Source organism: Apis cerana, linkage group LG8, assembly GCF_029169275.1.
Source record: "Apis cerana isolate GH-2021 linkage group LG8, AcerK_1.0, whole genome shotgun sequence".
NCBI classification, from domain to species: Eukaryota; Metazoa; Arthropoda; class Insecta; order Hymenoptera; family Apidae; genus Apis; species Apis cerana.
The window spans coordinates 637,273-662,737 of record NC_083859.1 but is presented as its reverse complement, the minus strand read 5'-3'; the positions used below and the strand labels follow the sequence as shown (position 1 = coordinate 662,737).

The following is a 25,465-nucleotide window of genomic DNA, read 5'->3' as shown; positions in this document are numbered from 1 at the left end:
ATATATATATTTTATTTTTTATTTTATTTTATTTTCATTTTATTTTTTATTATAAAATATTATTCATTGGAAATAATATATATAATATAAATAAAATAAAATACAACAAAACTTATATATAATTATAATAGCATGAGGACAAATTTACATACAAAAAAATTTATTTTATTTGTGAAATATATATTTATACATAAATATATTAGAATATTTATTTATTGAAAGCAGATTACATATCTAAAAGATTTAAATTACAAGAAATTAGGAATGATGTACTCATATTTAAATTGAGATAATTATAACATTTTATAATTCCTAATAATAATAATAATTTTATATCAGAAGAATATATTTAGACTTTTGTAATTCCAATAACACCACAAGCAAGACGAGCACCAGCATTTCCTGTAGTTTTTGATAATTCAACACCACCTTTACCAAGATCATCTGGATCAGCATGAACCTATTATCAAAATAAAAATAAAATCAAATTGTATTTAATTGTATTTATGTTGTTTATATATAATATAATTAATTATAGTAATTAAAAAAAATATTATGTAATACTTACTACAAGTGTTCTGCCAATAACACTATGTGGTCCTTGAAGTTGAATAGTTTTATCTGTTATATTAACATTAGCAATACCACTTGCATCTGCTTCAATATTTCCCAAATCTCCAACATGACGTATATCTGAATCAGGTCCACCATGATCCTTTCCTAATGGGTTGAAATGTGCACCAGCACTTGTACAACCTGTTAAAAAGATATATATATAATATTATATGTATATAAAAAATATATATATATACATACATCGATTTGATCCAGAATAATAATTTTATATGTATTTATATGTACTTATTATTGCTATATATATATATATATGTTGTTATTATTATTATTACCTTACATATTATTTTTGAAATTACATTTCAAGTCTCAAGACTTTTTTTATAATTTTTAACAACAATTAAAAAATTAAATAATAATATTTTATTGGATATATATACCATTGGTATTATCGCCGAATTCATGAACATGAAAACCATGCAATCCTTTTTTTAAACCGGTTACTTGACCCGTGACCTTCACAGAATTAGTACTCTCCTATTCAAGAATTATATTATAAAAAATAAATATAAAATATTATGATAGAATATTATGCTGAATATTAATAAAAAAAATCATTTACCGGTTGTTCGAAAAAAATAGTTCCTTTGACTTCACCCTGAAGAACGCACACTGCTTTAGTCATTTTTGAAAATTTCTCGACTTCACGGAACAAGTGCTTGTAAAATATTGCACTGTAAGAATTCTCGTATAGTTATGAGATGTACTTATCGTTTTGCTGAATCACGACCACAAATAAGCTAATATATCGTAATGAATACTTCAGCCGATAAAATGATGACCTTACTGTTTAACAAGCACAGATGAACTATAAAATAGATTTTAACGTTCAATGTATTTTTTGTTCCATGCTTTGAGAACACTAGGATCTCTTCTATAATTTTAGTATCACTTTTAACATTATCGATTTGATTCAGAATAAAATTGCAATATTAAAAATAGTTAAAATTGAACTCAATTTCAATATAAAATTACAAATAAAAAAAAATTTTGTATATAAATATATACAAATTTTATATATAAATATATATATTTTTTATATAAAAAATAATAATAATAAAAAATATAAATATATCATAGTAGGAAAAAGACAGAGATAGAATAAAAATTCGAAATCATCATTATCATCTATAGAATGTCTTAGAATCTAAGATTTAGATAAAACATAAATATAAATAAAGATAATAATAGGCTATTGACTATTAGCACCATCTTTTGAATATTTTTAGAAAAATATTTTGACGTTTTTGACAAAATTATAAAATTTATTTAAATTCAAATGTTAATTTGAAATGAATTCAGTATTGAATTAATAAAATATTTTATATATTATTTTTTATATTCATATAATTATTTTTATATTATTTTTAAATAATATAATTTTAATTAATAAATAATAATTAATATTAAATATAAAATTAAATATAGAATTAATTTAATAGATTATAAAATAGATAACAATAATTTAATTTGAAAAAAATTTATAATTTATAATATGAATATAATTTTGAATTATTTATTGATTTATAATTATTATATTATATTAATATTTTTTTTATACAGAATAATTTATTTTTCTTAATTTTTATGTATAAAAAATACATAAGATATGTAAAATAATTTAAAATATTCTTGTCGTAATATTCGATAATTGAAAATAACGATTATCGATAATTTTGTACTCGAAATATATCGAAATTGATAAGTTTAGTATTATATATTTTATGGATAGTGATTTCATTAGAAATAATTTATTTATTTTAAATTAAACTCGGATAATAAAATTTAACTCGGATATAATAAAAATGCCTGGTATAGAACATCGCAGTCAAACTCCATTCATACAGTGGCTTCGAGATTTTGGTCGAGGTGTAAGCAAAATTTAGATTTAATGTTAATTTTATATTGTTTTTATATTTTTTTTTAAATATTATATAATTTGTTATTTTTTTTTATAAGCTTATAGAAAATATATTTCTTATATAGTAATTCTATTTAATATATTTAATAATTTTTCATAAAAAGAATTTTTATTTTTTAAGATCATATCTTAGTTATTATTAGTATTATTAATAGAATATTAAATATTATTATATATACACTAATTTATTTAAAAATTTAAAATAAAATAAATTATGACATATTTATGAATATTATCATATAAAATGTAATAGAGAAATAAATATAAATAAAATATAAGAAATGAATTTATGTAAAATATAATATACATTACAGAGAACACATGTATCAAGTTTAAGACATGCAGATGGTATTGCTGCACGTACACAACCAGCTCCACATGTACCTGGAGGACCATATCATAAAAGCTCAAAAGTATATTACTATAGTCGTGATGCTAGACGTCTTGTACAACCACCAATTGAAATATATACAGAAGGTCATTTAGAAACAGGGTGATTATATTCTTTTTTTTACATTATACATAAAAGACTAAAAAGTAAAATATAATATTTTAAATTGAATTTCTTATATAATGCTATTTAATTTAAGTATATTATGCATAATTTCAGGAAAATTGATACAACTAAAATAAAACTAGATGCATTATCAAAACCAAAATAAAATAAAATGAGTGCAATGATATAAATTTTAATTGTATTCAAATTGTAGTATAATAGATAATATTAATTTAGATAATATTAAATAAAAGTTATATATAATAGTGTTAAAATTTTTATAATTAAATTAGAGATTTATTGAATTATTTTCCCATTTAATATTTAACTGACAACAGTACATAAATAATAAACAAAGGAATGTTTTTTATGTATACACATTTTCTGCTTTGTAGCAGACATAAAATAATTTTTCCACTTTATAATACATTATTCTTACATACATACAGAGCACAATGTTTTCATAAAATTTATATAAGTCTAAGAATAACATTGATACTAAGAAGTTTGTACAAACAGCACATGTAACATTGCTGTATCTAACAATATAGTACATAATATTCATTCAACAATTTTTGCAGAAATAATGAATTTCTTAACAATTGTCAATGAAAATCACTTAGAAGTAATAATTTAATAAGGAATTTGATTCTGATAATACTGTATCATATCATAAGTTTTCGTACGGAAATTGAGGTAGCTGTTACGTATTACGTTGAGCATATAGGCCGCTGCTTCGCGATCAGTTGCTGTCGGCACAAATCTACCGCGTAAAAGTTTTATTGTTTGTCCACGGAAACATGGCAATCCAGTATCGAGCATTAAAGAAACTAAAGAAATAATAGCTTCTTGATAAGGTCTGTAAAAATTATGATTTAATTAGAATTTATAACTAATTCGAAAATTAATTATTTGGAAAAAATAAATCTAATTGAATATAATATGTTTAAAATTTAAGAGTCTAACAAATCTTGTAATTCCAAATTTTTTTGGAATTATTTGGAAAAAAATAAATCTAATTGAATTATTTAATTAGACTTATTCATTTATTTTTATATATTGAATCTTTTTTTATAGATTAATTGAATATAATATGTTTAAAATTTAAAAGTCTAACAAATCTTGTAATTCCAAATTTTTCTGAATTTATTTTCATTTACCTTACGGCAAGGAAAGCCTGTACACATAATTCCATAAACCAACGGAAAGGTGCAGCTTCCATTTTACCTCCCATTACAAGCACCATTTCATCAGTTAGTTTAATATCAGGTTCAAAGCCTAAATTACCTCCAGGAGAACTTTCAAACATAAATCCAAAATCGATATGTATAATATGGCCTTCAGTATCCAACATAATATTACCATTGTGGCGATCTTTTATTTGTAAAAGATACGTAATAACGCTGTAGGCAGCCATCGATTTTACAAAATTTCGACGTACGTTTTGGAATTCTTTCGTTGTTTCATCTCCATAACGTGTAATGAAATATTGATGCATATCAATATCAGTAGTGCGACCAAGTTGATCACGTGAAGTTGCATTAGGTACACATTCTATGACACCACACTGAAACATATTCTTTATATTAATATATATATATATTATATTATATTAATAATTAATTAATATATTATATTATATATATTATATTATATTAATATTATATTTATAATATAATAATGATCATAAAAAATTTAGATTAAAATTATTCCTTATAATTAAAAAATGAAGTAAAGTAACTTACCCCGGGTGCTGTAGCTACTACTCTATATGGGAACAAAAATAAATTTAATCCAACTTTTTGAAATATATTTTTGAAAATACTGATTACTTGTAAAGCTAACATATCTTGTCTAACATCATCTCCAACTTTAAAAATAGCAGCTTGCCATGTCTCTTTTTCTGATTCTCTTTTAACATCCATTTTACCATTAGCTGATACTGCTAATGCAATATTTTCTAATTCGTTAATTCCATATTTTCGTACTTTAAACCGCGCTAAAAATGGTGCTTTTGCAGCACTGTAAATGATAAAAATATATAAAATAATAATGATTAATGCAAAATATAAAGAAAATACTTCAATGTATTTACCTTTGCATAGGAGTTCCACTTTGATAATCAATATCAATTACCATCGCTTCAGGATTAGATGGTAAATAACAACTTGGTTGTACTTTGATTTTTGATAAAGCTTTTAAACATGCTGCTTTACGTTCTGGACCTTTAGGATATGGTCTTATTTCACCTGAAATATTTGTAATCTTTTCGAAAAAGTCGAATTCTCTTTCATAAAATTGTTTTGCTGGGCCAGATAATGATCCTAAAATACTTTTTACAAGTGAATCTAATATATCATATAGAATAGGATCTTTAATTTGTTTATCTTCATCTAAATACATATTTGTATACATGTTCCAAATTAATTGATGTGCTACTACCTGTATTAAAAATTAAGCATAACAATAAATTTTAATTCAAAAACAACTTAATGATGTAAAATATAAATAATATATATATAATATTCACTTGTGAACGTTTAGCGATTTTTTTTATAAATTCTATTACATAACCCATAGTATCATGGCGTACAGCTTGTACAAGTTGCGGTATATAGAAAAGTACAGCATCTGCTGGATAGCTACTTAGCACCTCTACTGCATATTGTGCAGATATTGGATGATGAGGAAATTGACGAGAAAAATATGCTAAAGCTTGAATAGGTGATACTCTTTCCCATGTTAGCATATATACCAACTAAAACATATTGAAATAGTAAATTAGAATATATGGTTAATAAAAGATTTTTGAAAATAATCTTTAAAAAATATCTTACTTCAGGTACATCATTAAGTAATGTATCAGTTGTAACAAGATATTGTAAAGCTTCTGGAACATGCATAACTGGTACAGGTTTAAGACGAACAAGACCACATACTTCTTTAATAATAATTTCTGAATTTTTTAATCGAACTGGTAAAAATATAGCAAGTACAGGACTAATTTCCCATGCAAGTCGCGTATATTCACGCCATCGATCATTCATACCCTTAGCGCGCCATTCTGCAATACTTGATTCACCAGGAAGTGCAAGTTCTTGTCTTCCACTAGGATTTCTCCAAACCTATAATTTAAAATATTAAATAATATTGAAAAAATTAAGAAAAGTATATAAAGTGTAAAATTAAAACTTACTAATAACATTTCTATTTCAACTGCCAGCAGTTCAAGAATCAAATTTCTTTTTTTTATATAATCCTTTACAAAAACATTAGCATTCATAACACGTTTGCTACGATTACTACGTTTACCTAATGTATTACTACTAGTTGACATTGGAACTGTATTAATCCATACACTCGTCGGTGTTTTTGAAAATTCACTATTAGTAGTACCTAAAGCTGTACTTAATGAACTAATTGTTTCGCTAGGTCCAAAACCACCAGTTGAATATGACTGAGGTGTTAAAATTTCAAATTCACTTTCATTACCAGTCATTACTAAATATTTTTTATCACTATGCATTACCTAAAATATGATAAAATAAATATTATTAAATAAATAATTAATATTATTATATTATATATTATATGATTAATATTTTTCTAAATTGAAAATATCTTACTGACTTGCCAAAATCGTATAAGCGTAACTAAATCTTCGTGTAATTGCTCTAATTCTTGTGTTGGTACTTGACGATCTCGACAAAAATAATCTAAACAGTTACAATATACACGTTCTCGTAACACATTTTTGCTTAATGTTCTATAAATAAAATTAATTATTTGATTATTCAATAAGTTAATATTTAGTGATATTGAATTTTGCATGATATAAAATACAATACCTTGATAAAATATCTCCTTGAAGAAGAAGTAATCCACAAGAAAGCAATTTAAAGCGTACTCCAATTGCGGCGACATGGCGGCTCATTCCAGGTTCCTCACCAGAAGCACCAACAGTCATGGGCAGTGACCGATGTAATAATATCACAATCATGTCAACTGTCTCCTGACAGCAATATTTAGCAGTTTCAATTAATTCTACGATAAATGTAACCCAAATATCGTGAGGTTTGACTTGGGGAGGATTTGGACCTAACTTGCAACCTTCGTATATTGCCAGAGGATTAACTTCTTCTTCATCTGGTGCAAACAAACCCATTCTTTTGTCAACAGTATATTGCCATGCAACAAACATTTCTTGTAAGAAACGTAATTTTAAATCTGGCCGTACAGTGAGTATCCATTGCCAACATTCAACTGCTGTAGTCATAGCTGCAGGAGTGAACAATTCAATCTGCGAAGAAGCTACTGTATGTAACAAACGTCTATGTGTTCCTGAATAGAAATTGTAATATTGCAAATTATATAAGAAATAAGAATAGCAATTTTCAAAAAATTATTATTGCAAATTACCAGGCATAGATATTAATAATGCAGTAGCACGCCAAAGAGCGCTACGATGCGTAACATCATTTCGTGCACGACAAGCCATCCATACAGCATCAATTAACAAATCTACAACTTTGTTCCTAATTTCTTCGAATGATATTTCAGAAGTAGATGATTCGGTTTGCGCCAATGATAACATTCCCGCTATTTCTCCAGCATATCGTGATCGTGTTGACATCATTGACAAAAGCCACGAACTGGCTCCTTTTGGACCTTTTGGTCGCTTATCTAATGAATTGGTCTATAAGGAATATATTTTATTATTTTTAAAATAAGATATTTTAAAATATTAAAAATATCATTTTACATTTGGTAAGGCCGAAGTTGGAATAGCAAGATCTACAAATTCAAGAACTGAATCCGTGGATAAACATAAACCAGAATGATGTTTTAATCCAGAAGATGGAATTTGATTTACATATTCCTGTAAATGTGATCTAGTAGCTTGAGGCGCCCATTTCATAGCTTCTTGTACTATGCCTTTACACCTTGCAGTAAAATCTTTTACAATTATCTATATAATATAATTTAATTTTAGTATTTATAATTAATATAATTTGTATAATTAATATATCTAATAATTACCTCTCTAGCTTCAAGTGTATCCATAAGTTCAATACTATATGGTGTACTAGGTATTCGTAAAATTGGTGTTTCTTCATTTGGATCAATTTGCAATGAAAACGATAAAATCTATGTGCATACAAATAATAATTTAATTGAACATAATAGCATAAATATAGAATAAAAAAAAATTCATACTTGTAATATATCTAACATGCTCCAAAGGACTTTACAATTCCATAAAAGATGCGGAAATGCATCCACCAATGCACTAAGATATTTATCCGCTATCCGTCTAATTTGTTTATGTACATGATTAAAATATACCAAGAGAAATTGAGCATGATTTTCGAGTTCCTTTTCACGTCGTTCATCTTTTGGTTTACGTTGCATAACATCTTTGAATTTCACAAAGACAGAATCAGCAACACAACAAATACATTGCCACATACCGCTTTTATCTTTTTGTAAATCTGTATCACATAAATATTCCATTATTGGTTGTAAACTAGGTTCAGAACTATTTGCTACTCTCAGTGTCTCTAACCAATAGACCGATAATAAATATGTACATTGTGCAAATTGTAATTTTGTCACATATTGTGATATATCGTTTGTTCTGTAAAAAAAAAAATGTTTATAATATATGCTAATTTTTTAGATACAATAATCCTTTAGAACAAATTTGCAATAAAAATAAGAATATTTTTGAATAAAAAATATTTACCGAGTACTTAATTTTAATATTTGACTTCTTAATTCTTGTAATTCATTCAAAGAAACGCTATCATTGCGTACAGCTGAAGTATATTGTAATTCTCTCATTTCAAGTCGTGCACTAGTTTGCGAAATAAGATAAGGCGATTTTACAGCAATTTCTTTAACACCTTCGTACCATTCTGCAGGCCACAATCGTGGTGCTTGATCGCCAGCAAAACCCATTACGACACAATAAAGCCAAAAGTCTTTAAAAAGCTTTAAAAGTCTTTTTTGTGGATGTCTAATCGGTGGAAGTCGCCGTACTAATATAGCAATTACAGGAATGAGCACACCTAAATTTCCCGCACTACTTGCTGTTTTCTGATATATATTATGTAAAATATAAGAATTATGATAAAATTTTGTAAATTGCCATATAATTATTAATTAAGTCATTTATAATTACCGTCATAGTAACATTATTTGATGCTTTATCACTGGCACGTTTACCTTCTAATCCCAATTGAACAAAAAGTTCGAGCAAATGAAGTAATAAATCATTTAATTCTGTTTCACCTTGAAGATTTGCTGCTATATTTGCAAGAGCATTTGTGACTGCTTTAGCTACGTGACAATATTGCTTTCGATCATCATTAGAAGCATAAGTTGCCGTACTTGAACCCAATGACATAGAAAACATTTGCATTATGCCTTCATAAATCTGAAAAAAATATATATTTCTATATTTTACATAATATAGTAATTTATACATGAAAGATTTTATTAATTTATTTGATAATTATTAATTAATCTTGAAATGAACCTTTGATTCGCATTTCGCAATAATCATACATCCTAACTGATCCACGATCAGAAAATCAAGATCACTCGGAGTACGACAAAATAATTGTTGAAAAAACGGGAATATTGTACGCATAGTTTTTGGGGTATCTTTCAACGCAACAGCGACGTGCCCCAACATGATTACTATATTTTTCGAAATTAATTCGCTATTCGACCTGTCATCGGATTCACTAAAAGTATTGAAATAAATAATTGAGATATCGTAACTAAAATAAAAAAGAAAGAAAGGGAAAAATGAATAAAATGTATAAATGGAAAAATATTTATAGTACCCGTCGCATATGTCAGCAGCAAATAATCTATTCGAAACACTAGCAACTAATGCTGGTACACAATCCGGATTTACAGAATGAGCAGCTTCTAGAGCAATACAAAGATTACCAATAGCTGCATCTCGTAATTTCTCAAAAGCTGTTTGTATCGACGAAGTAGTTTGTTTTGAATCTTGTATATCTTTCCCTTAAAAAAAAAATAATTTTTCATATGTAATACAGCATTACGATATAATATATTTATTTAAAGATTTTATACCTCTTTCACTTTGTTGACGATGTAATTTAAGTAATATAGGCGATGGAACAACAAGAAAATCTCGAAGATAATATATAGATGTACTTGCAATATTAGGAAATTTTTGCGCTAATTTTCCTAATCCTTCAAGGCATACCATTAATAAAGGCATATGTGCCAGCACCAGTTTTGGTCCATGATTAGAATTAATCTTTTCAACTAAACGTCCGCATAAACTATCTGCACCTGTAAATAATATATAATTCCATAAATAATATTTGCAAATGTAATCGTACTATTCGTAGGCCAGATAATTTTTGTTAATTCTAAAAATTTTTCCCAGAAAATGAAGAGCACTGTATAAAAATTACTCTTTCAATAATTTAAAACAGCAGTGCATAGAAATATATAAGTATGTATATATTGTTGTCTTATGTATGAATTTGTCGCTTATTTTCGCATTAATAATTTGAACAAACAGTTAAAATTAGCTAAGAGAATTATGTTTAGTGGAATAACAATTAAATTAACGGCGTTAATGTAATATCAAAGTAGGAATTGTATTCGTTAGTTAAAAATTATTAAAGGTTATCAGAGATGTGGGATAATCAATCGAAATGCAATATAAGCTAAATTCGAATACCCTCGCCAATCAGCATTGAACTGATATCTGCGAATAGCGCGGACAAATCATACTGGTCTCTCACTGGAAAAATAATGTAATGATCTACATATAATCCTACCAATGCAAGAAGATTTATATTTAAATAATTTTATTAAAACATAATAAGAATATTAAACATATATGGTTTCCCAGGCTATATTAAAATGTTGATTTATTACTTACCAGTTTCATCACCAATTGCCCAAACAAGAAGATCAACACACGCAGAATTAGCCATAACATTTACTTTAAATCTATTTACAGTTCGGAAATTAGTATCCATATCTTCGCGTTCACTTGCATCATGTTGACGCGATTGCAATTCTGTTTGACCAGATAAAAATAGACCTTTTACGAACTCTTGTACATCCCTTGTAAATGGAGTAGGCAAATCGCGTTGATTTTGTAACAATTCTCGTAAAAGAGCAACCATTACTAAATTCATTGTCTCACTAAATGTACGATAAGGAAATATTTGCACCTGTCCAGAATTGTAAACCTAAATAAAAATTTAATCAAGTGAAATTTATATTAAATAAAATTAATAATGTAACATTGTATAATTTTATTATAAAATAATATAACTAACTTGCTGAGTTTCTTCATCGAGAAATGTTAAAATTTCTTTAGTAAGCAATTTCTTTGCTAAAGCCAATACACTTTGTAAATGTACTACATTAAATTGCATACCAGCTCTTCTCTCAGGGCTTTCATTGCATCTCATTTGAGGAAACTGATTGAAACTTGATCCATATCGACTAAAAAAATATGTGGGTGGATCATAGGGTACTGATGAATAAGATTGTAATGATGGTCGTTTAGCACAAGGATATTCGTGATCCCCGATCAATAAACTTGGTGCAGTATCCACAGTCGGATGAGGATTCAAATTACCACTTAACGACCGAGGAATAATTGGTCGAAAGTTTGAAAAACTATGTTGTTTTCTATCCGATATTAAACGTGTTTCTGCATTTGGTTTTAAGAGAGGTGGTTCCGGTCTCGGGAAAATACGACATAAAAGAGGTGGATCAGTATATGCAAAGCGACCCATAGATCGAGCTAAACCGATTAATACTGGAACTAGACATTTACACAATGACACTAAAAAAAAAATATATATATATATATATAAAAATATTACCATAATAAAATATAATTAACGAAAAAAAAGAAAATATCTACATTTTGCTTGCATCCCTCTATTGCCATTTTGATCTTTGTATCCTCTAATGAGATTTGTTAAAACTGCAAGTATTTCTACTTGAGTAGAAATGATTTCTTCACGTACTGGTTCACATCTAGCTGCAACATCACTTAGTAATGTATTTAAACAAAAACTAAAACGTTCAGCAACAGGAATACGTTCACTAGGTGAACATTTGACCTCATCCAACCATACAGCTTTTGGAAGACCACGTAATAATCGTAAAAGATAAGGTAATATTTTATCCCGATGTTGTAGACCAGATTCCAAAAAATATATTCCCAATGCAATAGTTGCATCTTGACCTCTTTGATCTAATCTATATATACCTTGAGTAGATTCTTGTGGGCATAATTTGAATAATTGTGTGATCTATATTAAAAAAAAATTTCTTTAATTCTTAACATTATTAATATAATTATTTAAATCAAATATATTTAAGAAAGAGTTATAGATAGTATAGCAAATTTTTTTCTTATTGATATTAATGATATTTATTAATTGTCAACATAATTTAAACTAATTTTAATAAATAATAATTAAATATTAATAATTTTATTTAATAATTCAATAATTCAATATTTATATGTTTCTTTTAATTTGAAAAAATATAATAAACATTAACATTATATAAATATTAAAAATCATTACTTTATTTAAAATCAAATGCATATGAGTTACATAAAATTATAATATAAAACAAGATATTATTTGATTAAAAAATGTTTTATGTTTAATTAATTATTTAATTAAAAATAATAAATTAGAAAATAATTAATCAAAAAATATTTTGCAATTTTTTATTTACAAAGTTGTATTTATAAAACAATTGTTTAAAGTGAATTATGTCTGTAACATATATTACAACTCATTTATTTAGAAACATAATAACGTCAATAATTAATTACAATGAATTGATTGTCTGAATTACATCATGAGATGTCATATTAGAATATTAGCTGACATATTTTTGAAATTAACCTAATCCTAATAAAATGTCAAATTTTTTTTGATATGTAAATATCATTTTAATTCACAATACAAGATCAGTAATTAACGTACCTTTTCTGATGATGTAGGTTTAATTGCTGCTAAACATCTAGCTAAATGTTGGACAGCTTTTGAAAAAAACAATTTCTCGTCTGCCACCATTTTGCCCACTGTCTACTTGCGGTATGATTATATTTCTCATAAATATCGTCTGCTTGTCTCATTGACAAGGCGCCTTCTGTTATTCGATCTATCGATTATTCAAATTCGACATTTAAATTTCCGTAAATTTGAGTTTATTTCAAAAGAATAATAAGATATTATATATATATATATATATATTTATAATATCAATAATGAATTTTAATGATCAAAATCTATTTCATATAACTATGTAAAATATATTTAATTAAATGGGAACAAATTATAAATAGAATAAAAATTTGAAATTTGAAAAACATAAAAATTTAAAATATTAAATTTAGTGATTATGTAATTAACAATATATATTAAATTTATTTATATTATATATTTTTACATTTAATGAATATATTATTTGATTTATTTGATGATCGATAGAAATCGATAGTAATTTAAAAGTTAATATATCGATTTTATTTCTTGAAGTCACAGTTTGAATTTATACTGTTAATATTGCTGATGTATGAATGAACAGATTAATTTTTAATTTTAATTAAAAATTTAAAGTTTAAAAATTTTTACGAAAAATGCAAAAATATTAAGAGTATTAAAAATAATATTAAAGGAAAGATTTGGTGAGTGAATTTATTAAAAATTTAATTCAATTATGAAATTAAATATAGTAGAATGCATGCAATTTCTTACTATTAATAGAAAAATATACAATTTTTTTTTTAAATTAAAAATATATAACTTTATATAATTAATAACATTTTTTGAATAAATTATAAATATTTAAAATTATAATATATTAAATATATTTATATATACATATTTATATTACAATTTTTAATCCATGATAAATAGTACTCCAACTTTTTGCGATATAAAAAAAGCATTTTTTTTGATAAATTTATATTATCAATCTTATATCGAACAAACTTTTTAAAAAATTCTTTATTTTCAATGTCATTTTTATTTTTCAATATTTCTTTTGTTGCTGCTATTAATAATCTATATAATTCAGAAAGTGCAACAGCAATATACAGATATTTATTTTCGGAACCCTGCATTATTATATTGCCAGCTTCTTTGAAAGCTAATAAAGTTTGTTCATCTTGTGGTAACCAATTACACTGAAAACAATTAACAAACTTTTTATATCTTTTTATTTTTTATTACTTTTTGAATATTAAATATTATAAAACTTACACTAATAATTTTATGAACAATAGAAGTTATTGCTGATTCTGAATTTTCATAAACTTTATTATATTTCATATTTTCACTGAGATCAAGAAAAACAATTGTAGCTTCTACTGGACAGTTTAGATAGTCACCATTATAATAATTTGCTATGTATGCATATGCATAGATTACATTTATTATATTATATTTAACATTTGGAGAAGCTTTCTGTAAGAAATATTTTATTTTTATAATATTATATTAAATTAAATTTTAATATATTTTAATACCTGTAATTCATTAAATATTGGAACATCTATTAGCGAAGGAAGTTTCTGTGGCTGTTCATTATATGTTTGATCCATATCTTCAACAAGCTTCTTTTTCGTACAATGAATCCACCATGGAATCCATTTTGGTAAAAATTTATCTATATCACCATTTTTTATTAGAGCTTCAAATTCTTGTTTCTCAGCATTTGTTAACACAGACCATACTTCATCTGCATTATCCAAATTTATATCATAAAGTCTTTTTTCTAAATCTGATATCTAAAACAAAAAGAAACAGTTTAGATATTAATATTAGATATTTAAATAAGAATAAAAGAAATTGTATCAATATAACAGAAATTATTATATCAATATGAATTCAATTCACATTCTCTTCATCATCTGAATCTAATTGTTCTTCTGATTCTTGATCAATTTCATCATTTTCCAATATTTCTATATCTTCTAAATCTTGTTCATGTACTCTTTTGAGAATTTTTAACATCTTTTGTCTATCTTCTGTGTTTTTTTCTTGAGATTTGAGCTCATTTATTACACATTGCTTATAAAAACTTTCAGAACATTCTAAATGAACTTCTGATTTATAGCAATCAACACTGCAATATTTTATCTCACATCGTGGACAAATATATATATGAGGGCGTTTATTACATCTAAAAATAAATAAAAAATTTTAAAAAATATATTTTTCATGAATTTTTTATATTAATATAAATGTTATTAATATTTATAATATAAAATTTTTTTAAATATGAAAAAATTTTTCAAAAAATATTTAAAATGATTTAAAAAATAAATTCTTAGGCTTGCTTTTAAAATTATTTAAACATAATATTTATAAACAGTTTGAGGTTAATAATATGAATACGTACAATTTGCAATTATTATTTATATTTGTAGAACTCGTGTCTCGAATATCCATTATTTTAGATTGTTTTTAAATTAATTAAATTTTTAAATTATTCAATATAACAGCGTTAATACCAATTTAATAATTTCTGAATTTTATACGTCTAAGATGTAGTAATCATTTTCAAACTATTGTGTTACTTAGTTTGCAAGTATTATGTACTATATAAGTTGATATTAAAAAAAAATAATTTTTAGATGTATAATAGGAAATTTATATATTAAGGAAGGAAAAATATATTTTCAAATTTAAGATTTATATATAAATTCATTTATTTATATATATGCATTATAAATTAATTTATAAGTAATAGTATCACGAACCTAACCTATTGTTAGGTTTTTCGATTAAAGTACCATTTTTCAGTTTCTTATAATTGAACTCAATTTCTTTTCGTTTGTTTGTCCAAGCTTTTGTATCTATTTTTGATAATATATGTTCAGGATCTACAGCCACTTCTTTGCATTTTAATAAATTTGCTTTCTCTTCTATATTTGTTTCTATTTTTCTTTTCTTTTGAAACTTTGGAAGATCTTCTTCAAGCGTTAAAAACTCTGATGAAGAATTGAGCAATTTTATACCATAATTATTACTTTCCTTATCTTTTTCATTTATAATATTGTCTGTCTTTTTCTTCTTTATTTTAATAGATCTGAAAAATTCTCTTAGTATATAAAAAATGTAATATGTAAATGAAAATTATTTAATGTGGATAATTTAAATTCAAATTAATAATTATATGTTAATATATATTATTATTATATATTTTAAATAATTACGTACTTTTCTATAATTTCATCTAATTTTTTTGCAACATAATTTTGAAATGTTGGAGTCACACCAAAATTGGAAAATGTATCTTCATGTTCTAATTTTTTTCTTAATGATATGGGATTTATTATACTATTAATTTCTATTGAATTACCTAAAAAAAAAAAAAAAAAATAAAAGAAAAATTGCCGTTTATTAGAAATTCTATGATAAAAAATAAAGAATTAATTAAGATTAAGATTAGTGATTAAGATATGAAGATATAAAAGTGAGGTTATAATACTTACATTCATTCGGTTTTTTAGAAACATCTGCGTTTTTAAATTTTTCATTAGAGAAATAGTGTTCTTTTAAAAGTTGATGATCAGTTGCTTCTTTTATTGCATTTTTTGATATTTCATCTTCAGAACTACTTGAATCGTCATTGTTTTTCTCTAACATTGTTCTCGAACGTTTCGATATCAATCGATAATCGAATTTAAATTCTACAATGTCATACACATCTTATAATTTGTATTATTTATCTATAGTTTAACCAATTGTTTTATCAAAGAAAAAAAAACAAAAAAATTAAAAGTGAAATTGACTATTTAATTAACTCATTGCCGAAATTTGTTTATTAGTTAGTAGTTATAAATTTTTGTACAGAATGTGAGTACTTGAAATGCGTGTAAAGATGTTCGTATATTGTACAATTATTCAGTAGGAATATCCTTCGTTAGCAATTAAAAACACAAGTCTCAAATATTTCCATACTTGAAAGGCATACAGTGGAGGAATAATTAATTACTATGTACTTTAATATAAATTTAAAGCTAACATAAATTATACTAAATATTTTTCACATATTTTTATTTTTATTTTAATTTGAAAAAGATTACGCATCTTTTTTTTAAATAAAAATATAAGAAAAATAAAGTGAAATTACAATGATAAAATTAAATGGGATCGTTAAAAAAATGGTAATAAAATATTAAAAGATTAATAAATTCACCAAGAAAAGAAAACAATAATAAATCTTAAAATAATTTTAAAAATATTTAGCATTACATATCTTGTATCGTGTCGTTAAATTTTATTCGTTAATTTTAATCATTTTGATTGAATTTTATTATTGTATCGCTCTAACCACATATTAACGCCACATGTAAAACTCGATCATTTCAAAAAAATACCTACATCTCAATGAAGTGAAAATTGAAATGAAATAAAATGAAATGATGAAAAAACAAAGATGATGGCAATAGTAATTATGAGATAAAACAATGAATAGATTAATCATCAATAAAAAAGAAAATAAATGCTCGGAGTATTTGGAAGTGTGTATCTTAAACATAAACAATGTTGTATTTTAAAATATTATAATTATTCTCTGTTCGAGAAGGAAACATTTCGACTAAATTATGTCAATGTGTTTAACGATAAGATTAATAAGAATTACAGGCGTAAATTATCTTCAATCGTTTCTGACCTATTCGATGCTGGCTTGAAAGGAACAATTCGTAGAGACTTGTGGTCTAGAAACTAAATGGACGGGCGAAGTCGAATATTGCCAACGATGTTTATGTACACGATTTAATGATCGTTTTTTCTTCTTCTGTTTTCTTTCTCTCTCGTCCTCCCTAATAATTCAATCTTAATCTAAATACATTTAATAATATATTCTCACTTTGCATCATTATTTCTTTTTCTTTTTCTTTATACTTTTTTCTTTTTATTTTAATGCGCTTCTGAGAGATTTCATATACATTGTTCTTTTTTTGTATATTTATGTATATATGTATACGTATTTTCTTTTACACATTTCTTAATTTAAATGATTATAATCATTTTTATTTCCTTCTTTCTCATTTTCTTTTTTTTCTTAAATAATAATTGTAAAATGTATAAAACATACAAGGAGCAGTGTTCACAAGTACATTTTATACAGATATACATTTTCGCGTAAAGATATTGTAGGTGTGTATATGTGTACGTATGTCTCACTTTTATTTCCTCTAATATTATCTTTGATGTGCATTGGCTTTTTTTGGCTCGTTTGTTAATTTGTTTCTGGCATTTATTTATGTATGTATGTATATGTATATGTTTATGTATATGCATATTTACGTGTATGACATTGTATGTATACTTATTATACTTATGTATATGTATATTCCTTTCTCGTCATCATATCTCAATGTACAGTAATGTTTTATTTTATTTTTTATAATTTTTTATTTCTTTGCTAAGGCATTCGTTATGGCAAGTATATTTTAAAAGTGCTGATGTCTAAACGCGCGTGAATACTTATAGTTTTCTGTTTTTTTCATTTTCGTACAATTTATAAAAGTATATTGGCCAGTTATATAATTTCTAATTAGCCAGCTACATGTTCACTTAAAAAACGATTCGCTCGTTAGAAAAAGAACTAATCTGCTTCGTATTTTTTCCTTTTTTTTCTTTTTTCTTGTTTCATTAATTGTAATTGTTCTTATTTTTTTATTGTAGTTTTATTTATTTCGCGTATAATTCAATTGCGCCTTATAATCCGCGGCCACTAATTGTTTTTTTTTTATACTCTCTATTTTGCATGCATCTTTACTCTTATGCTCGTTATTCGATTATTTCTGCAATTAATTTTTTTTTTTAATTATCCTTTAATAAAATATATTTAATCGCAGGCTAGAGAATCGGAAATAAGAAGATGTATACGTATATGTAGAATCTGTATCTGAAGAATTATAATGTATTCCTTCGCTATAGAATCTTTTCATACGCATTATTTTATTTTATTTTTTTCTTTAATTCATTTTTTTATTTTTCGACTATAATGGAATTATAATTGATGTGGTCATAATTTCTTCCCCTCATTTCTCCTTGTTTACACCGACATAACGAACACAAAAACTTTCATCGGTGTAATGTGTATATATGTATGTATATGTGTGTACATGTGACAAGTTATGGATGATAAAATTATTTCGATTAAATCCCAACCCTTACTTATTTCAATTTAAATCTCTTATTTGCTTTTTTTTTAAATATAACGAGTTAGTTTAAACGGAATTCATCTTTATCGTACACACGCGCGCATACATTTACATGTATTACATGTATTACATGTATACACTTACATGTATGTGAATACATGTGTATATATATTTTTTCTTTTATTTTGTTTCTTTATAATCGCAAAACATAATTTTGACAGGCGATTGAATCACTCTTGAAAACAATGGTGTAGTGAATATAGTTTTAGTTAAAATAATTTAATGATAACTCTCTAGTTGCCATCTGCATTTCAACTGTTCGTTAAATATTAATTTAATATGTAAAAGAAAAATTTTAGATATTTCAGTTTATTAAAGGCGAACATTTCATATGATAGAATATTTCTTATTTAAATAATTAATAAATAGTTAAATTTTAATAAATAAAGTTTTAAATTCATTAGTACATTTTTCTCATATCTTACAAATGTAAGATTTTTTTTAAAAAATCATTTAAATTAAATTGTCGATTTGTTTCTCGTAATAGATAGATTAAAACGAAAGTCACAAAAGAAAAACGACTAGAGAGTCAACTATAATGAAGAGATAAACGAAATATTTTTTTTAAGTAGAATCGAAATGTAATATTATATAAATAATTCAGATCGAGTTTTGGAATACAAATTCTGTGTCGAAACTACACCATTGAGTTTCATAACATGACAGAGTTACAATAGAGTTACAATAGAATGAAAATGTACATATTTTAATTTTTATCAATCGCAAACATTGCATTAACTCGAACATATTTTTTATAATCTATCACTTTTTATAATTCTATCTCTTTGAATGATTAGAACGATTCATTCTGGAATGACAGAAATATTCGATCGATCTTTAATCCTTTGCGCACTCGATTCATTTGTTTTGTTCGATTAATTATGTTTTCTATTGGAATAAATCTTTGTCGAAATTACTATAAGTCCTATTTATATTCTATGAATAAAAATTACTATCTTTCTGATATTTTTTCTTTTTTTTTTTCTTTTCTTGTAAATTTTAAAGTGAAAGATTCGAGGATTAAAGACACGACTAAAGGAGCATCGTCGAGTGCGAAAATTTAAACATCGATACGGAACTCAATAATTGAATGATAATTTGTTAATTGCTTGACTTCATTTTTTTTCTTTTTATCTGATTCCATATTATTCGCTTTTACAATTATTTAGTGCATCTTGAACAAGCACCTATTATGAGCTCTTAATTTTTATATCCACTACTACGCTTGCTTTTTTTTGTTATAGGGCTACATTCTTCTCTCTCGCTTTTTCTCTCTTTCGCTCGCTTCATTTTTCTTGCTCTCTCCTTGTCTCTTCGCATCGCGCGTTCTCGTCGATTTTTATATCGAACGAAATCGTCGATGATTTATTCAGCAAACTTCGCGAAAAACGTGTTTTTATTATTATATATATATATATTTTATATTTTTTTTTTTGTAACAAACTTAGTGAACGATGTCTAATTAGAAAAACGTCAAGAGATTCGTACCAGTGCTTGCGTGTAGCATACATACTTACATAGATTCATACAATAAGCGCGATACAACCAAGATGCACGCTTATGGTGTGAATTTTGTAGAAAACTCTTTCGTAGAAAATTGACGCTAGGGTAATGTTTTATTCTCTTTCTCTCTTTCTCTCTCTCTCTCTCTCTCTCTCTCTCTCTCTCTCTCTCTCTCTCTCTTTCTCTCTCAATTAATCACGTACGTCCTCTTTCGCTCTTTTTCAGACGTTCAATCGTACATCCATTCTTTCTCTCGTATTTTTTTTTTTTTTATTATTTTTTGTTATTACATTTGTTTTCTTTGTGTTTTTTTTTTTTTTTACAAGGCGCTACTACGTAAATTTCTCGCACGACGAGGATGATTTCTACACGGTGGCACACTTCTAAATTGATTTAACGATGATCTCTATTTGTATCTATCTTGCTTGTTACATTAAAAATAATTTGAGTTTTTAATTATTGATTCTTTCATAGCGTAACACGAAAATTAATTAAGGATTATAAATAACAAAGCGCTATTATATTATTCAAAATTTTAATTGTAAATTTGATAAAAATTATTGTTAAAAATAAGAATTTTCCGATGTAAAAGAATTATGATTCTATCTTTAATCTTTTCGAAACAAATAATATTAATATATAAATTATATTTTATGTTAAATTAAATTTTTTATATGCTAATTTCATTCTTATCTCATATAAACAAAAATAATATTGAGAACATCAAAATTTATATATTATCATATTATCTATTATTAAAATTATTATTAAAATTTTTGAATTAAAATAATTTTTACGTTTTTCGTTTTATTATTATACTATGAAAGAATTAATTATCTAATCAGATCAAAATATCGAGAAAATGAGAGGAATATAACGAGATAAATTACGGCGGCTAAATTCTACTAATGACAATCTACAAGGCGGTCGACATGTCAATTGATCTGTGATAACGAACTTTAATATCTTCGATTTCGTTGTTTCAATCACTTATGCACATGTGTATGTATAATGTGTATTTATTCGAGTAAAATTATTGATTATCGGGATAATGTTGTCATCTATTCGTAATCTATAATACATCTATAATTTAAACCATTGTTAAGTGTCACCCTGTAGAGATCACCGAAAAACGGCTTGTCAGTGTACTGTCTAACGAAGCTTAGCATTCTACTTGGCATTGGACAGTCACATGTTTCATTATCGATCGTTAGCATTTTTTTCTTTTTTATTTTTATAATCTTCATTTTTTAAATAGTTTTGTATTCGATCCTTGAAACCGGAAACGGAAATGTTTTATTTTTTTTTTTAAATTTAGATATATATGTTTTGTCTGTCTACATTGTCATTGCTATGATTTAACTCGACTATGTTCTCTTGATTCGATAGATCTTGATAGATTGAACTTGCAAGCCATAATAATACAATAACGTCGAAAACGAAATTTTATTTTAATTGTTTTCTTTTTTTTCCATTTTTTCTTTTTTATTTTTTGAGAATAATAGGTGAATTGCGAGATTTAGATAGTGGAGAGGTTTGTGGAGAGCAAATTTTTTGGAATTGTTGTCTGGTGATGAGGAATATTTGAAAAATAAAATTATATGTTTGATTAGATATTTTACAAAATTATTGAATATTAATATTAAGATAGCATTTAACTAAACTTACAAATAAAAATTTGAAATAAAATTTTAAACTTCTATGTTTAACTTACTAGAGAAATGTAGAATTGAATCTAGAAAGTTTTGGAATGTATAGAATCTTGAAAATTCTTTAAAAGTTTTTTTAATTAGTGATAGAATATTGATATTGTCTATTTCAGTAAAAAGTTATAATAATTTTCATATGTTGATAAAACTTTTATTTAGAAGATTTTTTCGTTTCAAGATTTTATATATTGTTAAATATTAATACGGCTTGTGTAAAACTAATTGTGGAAAAACTAAAAAAATGATCATTCGTACGACCATTTTTTATATTTCAATAAATATTTTTTAATGTCTTAACAAAATATAACATAAAATCAAAACTAAAAAAAGAAAAAATCACGTATATTAAAAGTGTGAATATTAAAATATATAATAGAATTAATTTTAAAAAATATTAACAAAATAAATTAAGATATTAATCAAAGGATAAATTTAGAATCATTCAATCATCACTTTTAAAATAATTTTCTTTATCGAATTTTCCTATTATATTTATAAGATGAATCATTCTATTTGCTCTTTGATATACTAAATAACAATTTTAAATACGATTTAAAAAAAAAATTTCGACCCATCACCAAACTTATCTAAATACGTACTGTATTTTGAAACATGGGTAATCAGTTATTAATTGTTCAGCGATAAATCTTGCCGCGAATGAACTCGTAATTATAGTCAAAACGAGACATTTGATATGTTAAGATCCGAGATATACATTTCATAGTGCTACAGTCTTTTTTTTTTGTGTTGTATATACTTTTTATATTCTTGAACAGTCAAGTATTTGTATTTATTTCATATTTCAATCGTTCACCATCTCGCAATTCATTATCCATCATCGATCTCACGAGAAAATTGAAGGCTATTTCGATGACTCTTCTTTGTATCTTTTTTATTTTTCCTTCTTTTACTTTTCTCATTTTCTTTTTCTTTTATTTTTGGAAATCTCCATTTGTTGACTCTTCGATTTCTTTGAATTGCATTGCACACGCACATTTACGGTACCATTTCCGATTTCACCGGATCCTTGTGATCATGTTCTCGTTTCTCTGCTACTTTTGTGAAATCTATTTCTCGATATCGATACAAAAACTAACTTCGCCTTTTTTGTATGTTAATTATTATTATTTTTTTTGTTGCTTTCGTTTTTGTTAATTTCGCTTAATTACGCGTCTCACTCTTGTCGCTTAGTAAATAATGTGTGCATCTCGAATAGCCGCACGATTTTTTTTTCTTTTTTTTTCTTTTTTTTCTTTTTTTTATATTTCTTAACACCATGTTTGTTCGCGTTTGCTCGATATTTAATCTTAATATTATTCTTTTTTTCTTTTTTTATTTTTTTTCACCCATTTTTTTTTTTAATGCTAATTTTGCGATTGTCTATATGTATACGATACACATAGACTGATTTTTTTTTACAATATGCAACATATCTTATATTTTTAATCTTTCTCTATACAGTAAATAGCGTTTCTCTCTTTTTTTCTCTCTCTTTTATTACGCTTTTCGATCAAAATTAGCAGACAGTATCTAAATAATTATCTATTGATTTTTGTTTTTTCAGCAGTGATAGCAAAGAGTACAATTTCTTTTCGTTCCTTCCCTGCCGTAATTTCATCCTACGAATGATAATAACAAGAATAATAATAATAATAAAAATAAAAAATAACAATAATAATAATGGTGATAATAATAATAATAATAATAATGATAATGATAATGATAATGCTAATGATAATAATGATAATGATAATAATGATAATGATAATAATAATAATAATCGTTCATTATTTAATTCGTCCATGTTCGCCTTATTTTTGTTCCTTCAAATAATAATAATAATAATAATAATAATAATAATAATAATAATAATAATAATAATAATAATAATAATAATAATAATATTCTTTTTCTTTTTTTTTCTTTCACACTTTTCTTGCTCACTTTTCCTTTTTCTTTCTATTCCCTTTTTCTTTTTCTTTGTATAATTAATTATACATACATCTTAGGCCCAAATCTTGTTGGCAGATTAGTCCTAGACCGATTTTTGTGTATATAGATTAATCTATAAAAATGTCGAACATCCGGTCTACGAGTATTCTACCATTTTTTGAGATACATTTTTTTTTGACTCGCGGTACACCATTCTCTCATAGTATTATAATATATAATATAATATATATATATAATACAATATAATATAATATAATATATAGTATAATATAATATACTATAATATAATATAATATAATATAATATAATATAATATAATATAATATAATATAATATGATATAATATAATATGATATAATATAATATGATATAATGTAATATGATATAATGTAATATGATATAATATAATATGATATAATGTAATATAATATAATATAATATAATGTAATATAATATAATATAATATAATGTGATATAATGTAACATAACATAATATAATATAACGTAACATAATATAACATAACATAATATAATGTAATATAATATAACGTAATATAATATAACGTAATATAATAAAACGTAATATAATATAACGTAGTATAATATAACGTAGTATAATATAATGTAGTATAATATAACATAGTATAATATAATACAATACAATATAATATAATATAATATAATATAATATAATATAATATAATATAATATAGTATAATATAATATAACATAGTATAATATAATAATAGTAATAATAATAATAATAATAATAATAATAATAATAATAATAATAATAATAATAATGATGATGATGATGATGATAATGATGATGATAATAATAATGATAGTAATAATAATATTAATAATAATAGTAATAATAATAACAATAACAATAATAGTAATGATAATGATATTAATAATAATAATATTAATAGTAATGATAATAATAACAACAACAACAA

At 24.6% G+C, this 25,465-nt stretch overlaps 5 protein-coding genes across 5 annotated transcripts; 1 reads left to right on the top strand and 4 right to left on the bottom strand.

Annotated features, from left to right (window-relative positions):
- Positions 1 to 195: 195 nt before the first annotated feature.
- Positions 196 to 1,533, bottom strand: LOC108000927 (superoxide dismutase [Cu-Zn]). Its single transcript, XM_017061630.3, has 4 exons — positions 1,196 to 1,533; positions 1,014 to 1,110; positions 569 to 756; positions 196 to 460 (listed from the first exon to the last, which is right to left on the bottom strand). The coding sequence occupies exons 1-4, from the start codon at positions 1,256 to 1,258 to the stop codon at positions 350 to 352; spliced, it is 459 nt and encodes a 152-aa protein (XP_016917119.1). The 5' UTR covers positions 1,259 to 1,533; the 3' UTR covers positions 196 to 349.
- A 668-nt stretch (positions 1,534 to 2,201) lies between these two features.
- Positions 2,202 to 3,325, top strand: LOC108000942 (NADH dehydrogenase [ubiquinone] 1 alpha subcomplex subunit 7). Its single transcript, XM_017061656.3, has 3 exons — positions 2,202 to 2,504; positions 2,869 to 3,047; positions 3,165 to 3,325. The coding sequence occupies exons 1-3, from the start codon at positions 2,439 to 2,441 to the stop codon at positions 3,214 to 3,216; spliced, it is 297 nt and encodes a 98-aa protein (XP_016917145.1). The 5' UTR covers positions 2,202 to 2,438; the 3' UTR covers positions 3,217 to 3,325.
- Positions 3,326 to 3,346: 21 nt separating this feature from the next.
- Positions 3,347 to 13,236, bottom strand: LOC108000943 (phosphatidylinositol 4-kinase alpha). The gene is made up of 22 exons (XM_017061657.3): positions 13,076 to 13,236; positions 11,992 to 12,385; positions 11,396 to 11,910; positions 10,990 to 11,305; positions 10,164 to 10,388; positions 9,905 to 10,091; positions 9,592 to 9,802; positions 9,235 to 9,489; positions 8,797 to 9,149; positions 8,268 to 8,688; positions 8,091 to 8,198; positions 7,813 to 8,019; positions 7,470 to 7,746; positions 6,899 to 7,391; positions 6,681 to 6,816; positions 6,247 to 6,579; positions 5,888 to 6,175; positions 5,581 to 5,808; positions 5,146 to 5,492; positions 4,796 to 5,072; positions 4,211 to 4,617; positions 3,347 to 3,909 (listed from the first exon to the last, which is right to left on the bottom strand). The coding sequence occupies exons 1-22, from the start codon at positions 13,163 to 13,165 to the stop codon at positions 3,684 to 3,686; spliced, it is 6,294 nt and encodes a 2,097-aa protein (XP_016917146.1). The 5' UTR covers positions 13,166 to 13,236; the 3' UTR covers positions 3,347 to 3,683.
- Positions 13,237 to 13,938: 702 nt separating this feature from the next.
- LOC108000947 (zinc finger HIT domain-containing protein 2) lies at positions 13,939 to 15,668 on the bottom strand. Its single transcript, XM_017061666.3, has 5 exons — positions 15,498 to 15,668; positions 14,993 to 15,278; positions 14,623 to 14,883; positions 14,357 to 14,560; positions 13,939 to 14,280 (listed from the first exon to the last, which is right to left on the bottom strand). The coding sequence occupies exons 1-5, from the start codon at positions 15,545 to 15,547 to the stop codon at positions 13,966 to 13,968; spliced, it is 1,116 nt and encodes a 371-aa protein (XP_016917155.1). The 5' UTR covers positions 15,548 to 15,668; the 3' UTR covers positions 13,939 to 13,965.
- A 114-nt stretch (positions 15,669 to 15,782) lies between these two features.
- On the bottom strand, positions 15,783 to 24,906 carry LOC108000948 (uncharacterized). The gene is made up of 3 exons (XM_017061667.3): positions 16,594 to 24,906; positions 16,319 to 16,460; positions 15,783 to 16,187 (listed from the first exon to the last, which is right to left on the bottom strand). The coding sequence occupies exons 1-3, from the start codon at positions 16,745 to 16,747 to the stop codon at positions 15,851 to 15,853; spliced, it is 633 nt and encodes a 210-aa protein (XP_016917156.1). The 5' UTR covers positions 16,748 to 24,906; the 3' UTR covers positions 15,783 to 15,850.
- Between the last annotated feature and the right edge of the window lie 559 nt (positions 24,907 to 25,465).

What these genes read in the sequence shown, in the direction of transcription:
- LOC108000927 (XM_017061630.3), bottom strand. Translation starts at nt 1,258, where the DNA reads ATGACTAAAGCAGTGTGCGTTCTTCAGGGTGAAGTCAAAGGAACTATT. An exon ending in ATTCGGCGATAATACCAATG is followed by an intron (nt 757 to 1,013) that starts GTATATATATCC and finishes TCTTTTTAACAG; the next exon opens with GTTGTACAAGTGCTGGTGCA. An exon ending in TTATTGGCAGAACACTTGTA is followed by an intron (nt 461 to 568) that starts GTAAGTATTACA and finishes TTTTGATAATAG; the next exon opens with GTTCATGCTGATCCAGATGA.
- LOC108000942 (XM_017061656.3), top strand. Translation starts at nt 2,439, where the DNA reads ATGCCTGGTATAGAACATCGCAGTCAAACTCCATTCATACAGTGGCTT. An exon ending in TTCGAGATTTTGGTCGAGGT is followed by an intron (nt 2,505 to 2,868) that starts GTAAGCAAAATT and finishes TATACATTACAG; the next exon opens with AGAACACATGTATCAAGTTT. An exon ending in GAAGGTCATTTAGAAACAGG is followed by an intron (nt 3,048 to 3,164) that starts GTGATTATATTC and finishes GCATAATTTCAG; the next exon opens with GAAAATTGATACAACTAAAA.
- LOC108000943 (XM_017061657.3), bottom strand. Translation starts at nt 13,165, where the DNA reads ATGGTGGCAGACGAGAAATTGTTTTTTTCAAAAGCTGTCCAACATTTA. An exon ending in ATTATTAATATCTATGCCTG is followed by an intron (nt 7,392 to 7,469) that starts GTAATTTGCAAT and finishes ATTTCTATTCAG; the next exon opens with GAACACATAGACGTTTGTTA. An exon ending in TTGAAATAGAAATGTTATTA is followed by an intron (nt 6,176 to 6,246) that starts GTAAGTTTTAAT and finishes TTTAAATTATAG; the next exon opens with GTTTGGAGAAATCCTAGTGG.
- LOC108000947 (XM_017061666.3), bottom strand. Translation starts at nt 15,547, where the DNA reads ATGGATATTCGAGACACGAGTTCTACAAATATAAATAATAATTGCAAA. An exon ending in CAATATTTAATGAATTACAG is followed by an intron (nt 14,561 to 14,622) that starts GTATTAAAATAT and finishes TATTTCTTACAG; the next exon opens with AAAGCTTCTCCAAATGTTAA. An exon ending in TTGTTCATAAAATTATTAGT is followed by an intron (nt 14,281 to 14,356) that starts GTAAGTTTTATA and finishes AATTGTTTTCAG; the next exon opens with TGTAATTGGTTACCACAAGA.
- LOC108000948 (XM_017061667.3), bottom strand. Translation starts at nt 16,747, where the DNA reads ATGTTAGAGAAAAACAATGACGATTCAAGTAGTTCTGAAGATGAAATA. An exon ending in TTCTAAAAAACCGAATGAAT is followed by an intron (nt 16,461 to 16,593) that starts GTAAGTATTATA and finishes TTTTTTTTTTAG; the next exon opens with GTAATTCAATAGAAATTAAT. An exon ending in TTAGATGAAATTATAGAAAA is followed by an intron (nt 16,188 to 16,318) that starts GTACGTAATTAT and finishes AGAATTTTTCAG; the next exon opens with ATCTATTAAAATAAAGAAGA.